The sequence below is a fragment of the Oryx dammah genome, unplaced genomic scaffold (genome assembly GCF_014754425.2).
Source record: "Oryx dammah isolate SB20612 unplaced genomic scaffold, SCBI_Odam_1.1 HiC_scaffold_4, whole genome shotgun sequence".
Lineage (NCBI taxonomy): Eukaryota > Metazoa > Chordata > Mammalia > Artiodactyla > Bovidae > Oryx > Oryx dammah.
Window position 1 is genome coordinate 20158973 of NW_024070188.1, and position 12568 is coordinate 20171540.

Genomic DNA, 12568 nt, shown 5'->3' on the forward strand with positions numbered 1-12568 from the left:
TAGTGATGTGCACAAGGCTTATATTGTCTTCAAAACCAGTGTGTTATTGTCTCTTTTCAGAATATTTCATATGATAGCTTAAATTACTGCCCAATTTAATATTTTTAGAGACATAACATGTGTCCAATCATTGTTTTATAAAATGAGCCCTTGGATCCTAAATTTGGGCTTCCCTCAGAACATCATGCCGTATACTTGGGCACCATTATGTGAGCATGGATGGTATTCAACAATGATAAAATTCAATTTTGTTAAAACTGGCCCTTCATTTGTTACAACAGAAATGAAGCTATAGGCCTTAAACGGTCACACCAAAAGATAAAACACTGCTCCCGCGCATTTCATTCTTTTAAAAAATGACCACTTTAGAAAGACTCCCAAATGGACTTACTTTATTTTTCTTAAATAGTACTAGCACTCCTTTCCTACCACTTCATTTGAATAAATTTTTTTTTTTACAGGATTAGTGAATACAACCTAGTGAAATCAAATCAAGTCAGTTTAACATTGCGGCGTAAACGCTTAGATTTATTATGACAATTGTCTTCCTTGACTATGATGCAAAATGATGGCCAGGGTGAATGGGGAGGTTCAGCAGAACAAAATTTTCATAAATAAGAGCACCTGCTGCTTAGTCTGTGCTTACACAGTTCAAGCAAAGCTGAGAAAGGGTAATTCAATTGTGACTTTATGACAACTAGCCACGTTGTAGCAGACAAAAATACTGTTTCATTGGTTCAAAGAGATGATCTACATTGGGATCATGGTGGGAATAGAGCAAAACCTAGCCTTTTTGTGTAATACCTATCAATATCCCATGGAACACTGTTTCATAGAACAGAATCTGGGAAGAGCTGTGCATGTGTTTTTAGCACACCTGTTGTGGTGGGGACGGATGACGCTGTGTAAGCAGCATTTGGAAGGGGTAGAGACTCTCTTTCGCTCTGTGTTATACCTTCAGCTCCTAGTACTTTTTGCTGTGTGTTATACCTTCAGCTTCCAGCAATGCAGGAGAGGGAAGGAAGCCTGTTCTAGTCTCAGCTGTGTGACCTGGGGCAGCTCGCCTGGCTTCTCTGTGTCTTGGCAATTTTTGTGTCTTAAATATAGGGCTGCCAGACAAGGTCCCTTTCAGCCAAAAAATTCAATGGTGCAACTTAAAAACATCATTTCAGGTATTACCTATGACCTAGTCTCAGAGAGAAATGCCCCAATTTTAACTTTTTATCCTTAATTCCCTCGAGGAAAAGGCAATTCCAAACCGACAGAGCTGTACTTTTTATCCTGTTCCTGATGCTGACAAAGAAAATTGTTTTTGTTTTCCTGTCCCCTGAAACTTTCTGTAGCTTGAGGGATCAGGGTATATTTTAAAGAACTACACTGCTTTAAAAGTGATCCTCTAGAAAGCATTCTGGATCAGTGTTCCCCAGAAGAGCATAGCACTCTGATGAGTAAACATTGAAGCTTACCATGTAGGTCTACAAGGTAATTACGTGTGAAAGTGAAAGTGTTAGTCACTCAGTCGTGTTAGCTCTTTTCGAGTCCATGGACAGTACCTGGCAAGGCTCCTCTGTCCGTGGAATTCTCCAGGCAAGAATACAGGAGTTGGGTAGCCCTTCTCCAGGGGATCTTCCCAACCCAGGGATCGAGCCCAGGTCTCCTGTGTTTCAGGCAGATTCTTTACTGTCTGAGCCACACAGGGACTGCTACCCAAAGCCCTCCCCTCAAACAAACCAACAAAAAAGATTCATGAGGAGATTGAACTTGACTCTCCCTCATAAAAATATCGAGTATTCCTAATCTAGTCTTCAAAGTTTAAGTAACCATGTGTAGGCCTATACGACTAGCTTCACCCAGTGATTTGAAAGCTTGGTCTTTCTCTGACTTGGGAGAGAAGGCATAGGCAGCTGGGGGGTGGGGATGGTCCTGGGGGCTCAGGAATGGCCTGACCCACTGACACTGTCTCTAATAGCTGGTCTGGGGCAGGCAGCTTTAGCCTCCAGCACATGCTCCAAGTGGGCAGTGACTCCCAGCTTTAAACACAGTCTGAATGTTTCTGAATTTCTGTAGAATGGGCATGAAAGCTGCATTTTGCTCCCTTTATTCACTCAGGAAACATATCTGGAACACCTCCTATGAGCCACTCTCCTGGGTGTAAGGGAACAAACACGAGTAGGCCACAGACACCAGGGCGCCCAGGTTCCTGGTTCGCACCATGAGCCGCAAACGTCCCGTGTTTTGCCTTGGGCTCACCCACAAAGGCAAGTAACCTGGCGGACTGGAGACTCACCTGCTCCCTGGTGCCTGCCCACGAGCACGTCCGCACCCGCCATGCAGCCCATTCCCAGGATGCAGACAACGATGCCGATGAAATGCACAGCCTTGTACCGGATCAGCAGGAAGAACCAGGAGAGCAAGATCACCACTGGGATCACAAAGCAGTCCAGGAGCTACGGCAGGCAGGGAGGGAAACAACAGTGGGGAGTTCAGAGGGAAGCTCTCCATTCGACGCAAACTGTTGGGAAAATGACTTCTCTCGGCAGAGAGGACATTTTCCCTGAATCTGAGTTTTGGGGAAGACCCAGAACTGATGCAATTAAAACAGACTCTGAAACAAATGACATGAACTTTACTTAAACCCAAGCCTTGAAGAAAAGCAGAGAAGGCGAATCAATAAGTCAGGCTGGTGGTGGAGATCCTCCTGCCCCCATGGTGTCAGGGCAGCTCAGTTTTCATCTTCCTTAGCACCCAGGCTGACTCCTTGGAGACACTCAGACGTGGAGAGAATAGACGGAGCTGTTTTAGATGGTCCCAGAACTCTGGAAGCAGATGTGGGAATGGGAGGTGAAGGGGCAGTGGTCTTACACTAGTCTATAAACTATGAGGATCTAGACAGAAGTTGATTTTAATTTCTCTCGGAGCTTTCTCCCCACTACCAATAAAAATTACTTTAATCTGTTTTAATCTGTCACTCTTTATAGGAGAAAAAACCCTAAATATAAATACAAATATTAGTCTCAAAAGTTTACAAATACTTAAAAAATACTGTAAAAAAAGTAAAAAAGGAGAGAAAAGAAAGCAGAGTATTAAGAAATCTTTGATTTCATTTCTTATATATTTTGCACAAATAGTGAGATTCCACCTGACAAGGAAGCCCTAAGAGATGGTGGAGAGTTTGTCCCTGATCATGTAGTAAGAGAACCTGATGAAATGAGAAGACCCCTGTGTCGGGAGCCAAAAGACCTGAATTTGAGTACTAGATCCTTACTTCGAGCAGTACGACCTTGGGCAAACCACAAACTGAGGAAGCCTCAATTTCCTATTAGTATAAATGAAGACTATCTCTAAAGATCATTGTGAAGTTTGAAAATAACCCATGTGAAATCATTTTATAAATTCTGAGGGCCCCAATTCCAGTCTATGCCCTGCTTTCAAACACGATGCTCTGGACTCCATAGAACTGGTTGTCTCTACCACCTTCTGGTAAGATGCAATGACCACTGGACACTCCATGAGAGGCAGGGTCTCCGTTAGACTCATGGATGGCCCCCAGGACTCCAGACTCCATGTACTAAACAAGAAAAAATGAGGAACTGGTGATCCAGTCTCAGGGCCCAGTACAGCTCCTCTGCTAGAACCCTAAACAGGTCACCCTACCACCCAGTAGCTGGATCCAGGTCGGTGGTCAGTAACACCCCTTCCCTCTTACCGTCTACAGCCTGTGGATCACAAGCCAACAGTCCTTCCCTCTTACCGTCTACAGCCTGTGGATTGCCAAATTCTGCCAGCTCATTTTCTAAACAACCTCTCGAATCTACTCTCGCCACTTCTGCCGCGCAGACTGGACCAGCGTCCTCTCTCACCTGGAGCAAGACCTTCCTTCCTGCCTCAGGGTCTTCATTTGGGCAGCTCCTTCCTTCTGGAATGCTCAACCGATTCTTGAAGACCTACCTCCTTCTTCAGGCCCACACCTATATACTGCCTCCTCAAACAACCTCTAGGGTCCCCAGGCTAGGTCAGGTTCTAGTCAGTGATTACCTTGCATTCTATATCTCTCCTTTAAAGTGTCAATTATAATACTTCATAATTAATATGGAGTTATTGCCATAATGTCTGACTTCCCCACTAGTCTGGAGGTCTCTGAGAGCAGGACTACATTTCTAGCACGCAGGGTTCTGCTGGGCTCATGAGATGCATCCAATAATAGTTACTGAACAAATACATACAAGGATTTTTAATAATCAGTAACATCAAAATGGGGTCTCCAAGATTCCTTAAAGGCTGAAAAATGTTTGTATATTTCCTAAGCACCCCTGACCATCAGAACAGCTCTTTGGCACTGTTATACTCGGGATCCTCACCGTCCACAAAGGCTTCTGTGACCTGGACAGACCCCATGCTTCTCTGTGCTGCAGTCATCTCCTCTGCAGAATGGAGAAAGCATCAGAAGAGTAAGCTGTCCCTGAGGTTACTGGGAAATGTTACTACTGAGCTGCACCATGATGGACTAGGGGCTGAGCCCAGAGATCATATAACTCTGGGAGGGGATGAGTACAGGGATGAAAGCTGGTAGACTGGCACTCCAGCATACAGTCCCTCATTGCACAGTTAATTGTCAAGTTAATAATAACTACTTGATGTGATAAAATGCTCTTAAGGCAAGTTTTACGACTGGCCTCAAATACCATTTATTAGGAGATTTGAGTTTGCCAGTGAAAACCCTTCACTGGGCATAAAACAGTTGGTGTTTTGCTTTAAAAATTAGAAATGATTGACTCAACAGTTAAAATATCTAGCTGCATGCTCCACAACTGGGATTTCATTATCTGGCTGGAAGCCCTCAGTCAGTGAAGCTGAAGGCTTCCATGCTTGAACGATGGACAGCAAATCAGGCCACCATCCAGTCTTTGAGGAGGGCTCAAGTGAGCTTTTCTGGTTCTCAGTCTCATCAGAAATCCCAAAGCACTCGATTAGTCCTGGCATCTGTTCCCTTAATGAGCTGAGCTGAAAAATCTGTACTTGTGAGTGTCAGTTGGTCCTATGGGTAGGGAGGACTTTTAGAAAGAAGAGAAAATGAAAGAATATGACAGTACAAGCCAGGGTTTCTGGGACATTTCAGCTGGGAAACTTGGTGCCTAGCATACAGTAGGGATCAATAATGGGTGACTAATGAATGGGATGGATAGGCATTTGGTATCACTGACTGTCAGAAGGAACATTAGAGGTAACCCAGGCTGCTTCTGGCATTGGGAGTAAGACAGTTCTTCGTTTTGCAGGACAGCCCCATGCTCTCTGCAGGGCATTTAGCATCCCCGGGCTCTGTTTACTAAAAATGTTATTGCTCAGTCTCTCAGTCTTATCCAATTCTTTGTGACCCCATGGACTGGGGTCCATTCTTCCCTGTCCTTCACCATCTCCCAGAGTTTGCTCAAACTCATGCTCATTGAGTCAGTGATGCCACCCAACCATCTTATCCTCTGTCATCCCCTTTTCCTTCTGCCTTCAATCCTTCCCAGCATCAGGGTCTTTTCCAATGAGTCAGCTCTTCACATCAGGTGGCCAAAGTATTGGAGCTTCAGCTTCAGCATCAGTTCTTCTAATGAATATTCAGGGTTGATCTCCTTTAGGATTGACTGGTTTCATCTCCTGCAGTCCAAAGGACTCTCAACAGTCTTCTCCAACACCACAGTTTGAAAACATCAATTCTTTGGCACTTAGCCTTTTTTATGGTCCAGCTCTCACATCCATACATGACTACTGGAAAAACCACAGCTTTTACTATATGAACCTTTGTAGGCAAAGTAATGTCTCTGCCTCTTGCTATGCTGTCTAGGTTTGTCATTGCTTTTCTTCCAAGGAGCAAGGGTCTTTCAATTTCATGGCTTCAGTCACTGTCCACAGTGATTTTGGAGCCCAAGAAAATAAAATCTGTCATTGTTTCCATTGTCTTCCCATCTATGTGCCATGAAGTGATAGAACCAGATGCCATGATCTTAGTTTTCTGAATGTTGAATGATTCAGTTTTCTAAATGATTCTTAGTTTTCTGAATGAGTTTTAAGCCAGCTTTTTCACTCTCCTCTTTCACCTTCATCAAGAGGCTTTTTAATTCCTCTTCACTTTCTTTCATAAGGGTGGTGTCATTATGGCAGAAATGTTGAGCAGCTAGCTGCAATTTTGGTATTCTTGCAGGAGATGAGCACAGGTCTTTCTGCTCTGCCATCTTGATGATCATGGAAAAGTGTAGACCACTAAAAATAAGTGCTCCTAAAAAAAAACGTTCCTACCTGCCAATGCAGGAGACAAGAGAAGCAAGTTTGATCTCTGGGTGGCAGGGTTGACACATGGCAACCCACTGCAGTGTTCTTCCTGGAGAATCCCATGGACAGAGGAGCCTGGAGGGCTACAATCCATAGGGTCACAAAGAGTTGGACACGACTGAAGTGACTTAGCACACAGCACACATTTACAAGTGCCCCTCAGAGGCAGTACCTCCACAGTTTAGAATCACAGAATCCTTTATTTAAAAACAGGATTCAGATGTTTCAACAAGTGAAGTGACGTGCTCCAGGTCACTCAAACGGCTGATACCAGAGACAATCCTGTCCTGATTTTTTAAACCATATTTTTATGAAGGTCAGTGACAGAAATTGCTACAGGTGGGAGATCACACCACTGTTATCTGTAACTAGAGAGAGAGAAAAAGATACATTTGGGAGCTGCTGTTAGTAAACAGGCTATTATTTTTTAGCAATTTTTGTCTCCAACTTTTCCCCTGTGGCTTTATAGCATAAAACATACTGACAAAATAATTTTCCAATAGATTTCTGGTAGCTTAACTCCTTAGCAAAGTGGTTGTTAGAGTAATAATAGAAAGCAGCATTGTAACATATGCTCACAACTGGGACTGCTAGGGAAGAAAAAGAAGTGAAAAACTAGTAGATGTATCTTTATTTGCATACATTTCTATATCTGAAAGGAAATTATAAAATATCAATACCAAAAAATAAACAAATGAATACTATTTCATAACCATCTTACAACTCTGAAAAATCTCAAAAAAAGTGAATAACTTTAGAAAGAGAAGTTCATTACCTCTTAGATTTATATAGTATCATTCCCCTCTAAAGATATAAGCTAGTTTTGCTCTTCTATGTCAGTAATCCTTAAGTGATACCTGCCAGTGAGGTCTACAACCCCAAGTTATCTGATTCTATTGATGAGGTACTGAGGCACACCATGCTTAGTGGCTGAGACAAATTCTCTGAAGTCATTATGATAATACCAGGATTATTATTTGAGCTTGGTAGTCTTAACTATTTCCTTAGGATAGACTCCTGGCTGGAAACTACAGAGTTAAAGTTTGAGTTTCTTTTGTGGCTCAGATGATAAAGAATCTGCCTACAATGTAGGTGGTCTGTGTTTGAACCCTGGGTTGGAAAGATGCGCTGGAGAAGGGAATGGCTACCCACTCCAGTATTCTTGCCTGGAGAATTCCATGGACAGAGGAGCCCGGCGGGCTGCAGTCCATGGGATCACACAGAGTCTGACATGACTGATTGACGAACACACACACACAAAGTATACATTTTAGAAAACTATGGATGCATATTGCCTTTTCCCCCCCAGGGATTAGCAGCTACTTAAGCTTCCATGGTGGCTCAGACGGTAAAGTGTCTGCCTACAATGTGGGAGACCCAGGTTCAATTCCTGGGTCGGGAAGATCTCCCGAGAAGGCAATGGCAACCCACTCCAGTATTCTTGCCTGGAAAATCCCATGGATGGAGGAACCTGGTAGGCTACAGTCCATGGGGTCGCAAAGAGTTGGACACGAGTGAGCGACTTCACTTCAGTTCAGTTCAGCTGTTCAGTCATGTCTGACTCTTTGCGACCTCATGGACTGAAGCACGCCAGGCTTCCCTGTCCATCACCAACACTCGGAGTTTACTCAAACTCATATCCATCAAGTTGGTGATACCACCCAAATATCTCATCCTCTGTCATCCCCTTATCCTGCCTTCAATCTTTCCCAGCATCAGGGTCTTTTCCAGTGAGTCAGTTCTTCACATCAGGTAGCCAAAGTATTGGAGCTTCAGCTTCAGCATCAGTCCTTCCAATGAATATTCAGGACTGATTTCCTTTAGGATGGACTCCTTATTTGTTTTACTTACTGGTCCACTTACTACTTAGGAACTACTTACTACTTAGTAAGTACTTACTTGTCTACTTACTACTTAAGTGGCTACTTACTTGTCCACAATTAGCAGACAAATACAAACTAAGATGAAAGAATTGCTTTGCAAATTAAAAATAGGTATTCCCAGTTTGTACTTATAGATGTAAAAACTCAGCATGGCTTGTAACTTATCATCAAATTATGAGCCTTAAATATCTTCAGAAAAGCTGAGAATAGCATTACGTTTTCACTCTGATAAAATGTCTACGTTTAGAGGCTGTATTTTGGGTCTAAATTGCTCCATGTACTGTTTTCTCCTTTAATGTTGGATGCCTATGGTCATGTCTCCTCACCTTTGGATTCTATCTGGCAGAAAATAATAGCTTGATCCATGTGGAATGGTCATTTTTGTAGGTAAAAAAATGACAATTTCAATATTGGCAATTTCACATAGTTCACCTGGGATGCAAGGAAACAAGTAGAGATGAAAACCCCCACTGTATTAAATTTAGACTTGGATTACAGAAGCAGTGTTGCCTCCTATCTCCCACTCCAATTTTAATTTAGCCTAAAATTTCTTATGGGCTTCCCAGGTGGCTCAGTGTGTACAGAATCCACCTCCAATGCAGGAGACACAGGAGACTTGGGTTCAATCCTTGGGACAGGAAGATCCCCTGGAGGAGGGCCTGGCAATCCACTCTAGTATTCTTGCCTGAAGAATCCCAAGTACAGAGGAGTCTGGTGGGCTACAGTCCATGGGGATTGCAAAGAGTTGGACACGACTGAAGCGACTGAGCATGCATGCAAACTTTCTTAGGCAGATATCCTGGAGTAAAGGGTCCTCAAGTCCTGGACCCTGTCTCAGGGGTCCTGCCAGCAAAGAACAGTTGTTCAGCTCAGTTCACTTTGCTTCAGTCGCTCAGTTGTGTCCGATTCTTTGTGACTCCATGAATCACAACACACCAGGCCTCCCTGTCCATCACCAACTCCCGGAGTTCACTCAAACTCACGTCCATTGAGTCGGTGATGCCATCCAGCCATCTCATCCTCTGTCGTCCCCTTCTTCTCCTGCCCCCAATCCCTCCCAGCATCAGAGTCTTTTCCAATGAGTCAACTCTTTGCATGAGGTGGCCAAAGTATTGGAGTTTCAGCTTTAGAATCATTCCTTCCAAAGAAATCCCAGGGCTGATCTCCTTCAGAATGGACTGGTTGGATCTCCTTGCAGTCCAAGGGACTCTCAAGAGTCTTCTCCAACACCACAGTTCAGAAGCATCAATTCTTTGGCGCTCAGCTTTCTTCACAGTCTAACTGTCACATCCATACATGACCACTGGAAAAACCATAGCCTTGACTAGATGGACCTTAGTCGGCAAAGTAATGTCTCTGCTTTTGAATATGCTATCTAGGTTGGTCATAACTTTTCTTCCAAGGAGTAAGCGTCTTTTAATTTCATGGCTGGGCAATCACCATCTGCAGTGATTTTGGAGCCCCCCAAAATAGTCTGACACTGTTTCCACTGTTTCCCCAGTTGTTACCAATCCATAAAGCAGGCAAAAATGAAACAATTTGAAGACAGCCTTTTTCCTCCTTTTTGTTTACCTTTAAGGCATGACTGAAGCGAATTAGCAGAGAAAGCGGAGAGAGAGAAGGCATAACAACACCACCAAGTGGTAAAGTCCCCCACTGGATGCTCAATTAGCTATTTCCCATCTGGGCTGGAGCAAGAAGGAATGGGCAGAGAGGAAGAGATTTCTTCCAGTGTCCCAGCATTGGAAGGGAATGAATGTCTTCCCTGGCCTCCTGGGTGGTATGATAGGGAGAAGAGAAAAGTCCCTCGACATTCCTTCCCTACCACCACTTGGTTTGGGTGACATCTATCTTCAAAGAAAAGTTCTTGATTGAAAATCTACACATCATAGTATTAGGCGTAAAAATCTCTGGAAGAAGAAAATCAGAGTCTATACAAATAAGATAGCCAGTTAGTAATGGCTATCTTTGAATAGGATCACTGAGTCTTCATACACCCCTTCCCCCAAATTCTCTGTGGTTTCCAAATTTCCTCTCGTGTGCATATAGTACTTTCAAAATACATAAAACCACACTTGTTATGAGAGTGGAAGCAATCTACAAGAGTCAGATCAGTCTTTCTCCAAGGAAGCAAATGGTTTTAAAAAACAAAAAAATCATACACAAATGCCCCAATACCCAACTGCTCCCATTCCAGGAGAGCATAATGAGGAGGTGACCTCATCCCTCTTTCTAATTCTCTCCGCCCAAAAGAGACTCCTCCGCCCACCTTCAGCTCCTCATTAACGCTCCCCTCCGGCATGCACGGGGCTCCGGGCTCTGCACTTGGCCCGGCTGTCAGAGGCTAAACCTGAGGCAACTGGTAGGTGATTCCAGGAAAGAGAACACTTCCTCTCTCCCTGCCTCTGCTCCTAATTGGCAATCCTCCCATGTTTCTAAAAGTGATGTATATTATAAATTCATCTCCGGTGAGTAAAACTGAATCCTTAACAGGGAAGGATCTTAAAAAAGACAAACTTCAGTAACAGACACAACAAAAGTCCTCTTTTAGCTGACAGTCCAGCTGAAGAGAGTGGAATATAATTTGGGAAATGCACACTCACACGCAGTCAAGAACCATTTGATTCAGGGGCCTCGACATGCAGCCAGGCCACAAGCATTTGAAAACTCAAATACAGTTCCAGGGAGCAGTATTTTTCATCTGGAACAGACTTCTCTGGTAGATACCCTTGACCCCCTCCACCCACACCAGATTTTTTTCTTCCCAGGACTATTGTATTCATAACATCTCAACCCTCACTAACCCCCAAACTTAGGACTTAATGTTTAGGTTTTACTGCCTTAAAATGTCCATAATGAATGAAGCCATGTTTCCATCAAGTTTCCCAGGAGATCTCAATTAATAAAAAGTGTCATTATGATGACTATATGACAGTCGTTTCCCAGCAAATGTCCTATTTTCAGAATTTAGAAAGAGATTTTCACCAAACTATCTTTCTTGTTTCTATTGATAATGATTTCAGTATGTGAATTTTCTGTTTCTCTGTGTAATTCATCAGAACTTCCTACTTGTTAAAATATCTTATTTTACTTTTATGGCTTCAACTCTTAAAGACAAAAGAAAGACGCTACCATGCACTAAAAATCTAGGTGACCACTGGGGCATCTCTTTAGTTGTTCAGTCATAGTCCGATTCTTTGAGACTCCATGGACTGCAGCCTGTCAGGCTCCTCTGTCCATGGAATTCTTTAGGCAAGAATACAGGACTGGGCAGCCATCTCCCGGGGGTCTTCCCAACCTAGGGATCAGACCCGGGTCTCCTGCATTGCAGGCAGATTCCTTACTGTCTGAGCCACCAGGGAAGCCTGTATCTTCTGGTGGTCACCTAAAAATCTGGGACAAGCACCTAAAGATGCAGGTAATTAGGAAGACACGTGCTCTCTAGCTCTGCTGCATGGAAATCTTTCTTGGGTGAGAGTAGAGCTTTCCCACAGGAAAAACTCCCACAAGTGAGCATCACTAGAGCTTTAATCAGATTTAAAAACAAGCTCTGACTGTCACACTGGATTCTAAAAGCAGAAAGCAAGGAATTAACATTTCCTGAATGCCTACCATATACCATAGGTGCCAGGCCAGTTCTTCTTTTTCCCCATTTTACAGATGAGGAAACAGTGCTAAAGATAACAGGTAATTTACTTGAAGCCCCATAACAGAGTCAGAGCCCGAATGTGGTCCCAGGTCTGCCCTTCTCACACAGACTGAGCTTAAGCAGTCAAGATCTAGGTGCGGTGCTGTGCTTAGTCACTCAGTTGTGTCCGACTCTTGGTGACCCCACGGACTCTGTCCATGGAGATTCTCCAGGCAAGAATACTGGAGTGGGTTGCCATGCCCTCCTCCAGGGGATCGTCTCAACCCAGGGATCAAACCCAGGTCTCCTGCACTGCAGGCGGATTTTTTTTTTTTTTTTTTACCATCTGAGGCACCAGGGAAGCCCTCTAGGTGAAGTAGAAAGTACATAAGATCCAGTTCTTATAACAACAGTCTAGGCTGGCTCAGCCTCTACTCGATCGAGCGGGTTTGTATGTTCTCTCTTATATTGAGAGCACTCTAGGAGAGAGGCAGACTCCTAGAGGATGGAAAAAATAATCACTAGTTGTCTGCATTTTTCATACGAATGAAGGTGAAGGTATAAGAAAAGTGTATGAGAATCAGAATTGTTTCTTTGTAGTGATGGGTTTCTGATACTGTGTAGCTATCTTGAGTGCTTTTGGAGAAGTGCTTGCCTTAAGTCATTCAAGCACTATGAACTCCTATTTCTTATTTATGGAATTCATGAACATAAAAACATGAACAATAACATTAAAGAAAGT

The 12568-nt window shown here is 43.5% G+C and overlaps 1 protein-coding gene across 1 annotated transcript in view; it reads right to left on the reverse strand.

Annotated features, from left to right (window-relative positions):
* The window catches only part of SLC35F1 (solute carrier family 35 member F1), a 159627-nt gene that overhangs the window by 51611 nt on the left and 95448 nt on the right, over positions 1-12568 (reverse strand). The window contains exon 3 of the mRNA XM_040238418.1: positions 2288-2447. Within this exon, the coding sequence (XP_040094352.1) occupies positions 2288-2447 (160 nt within the window). The remainder of the gene's footprint in view (positions 1-2287; positions 2448-12568) is intronic.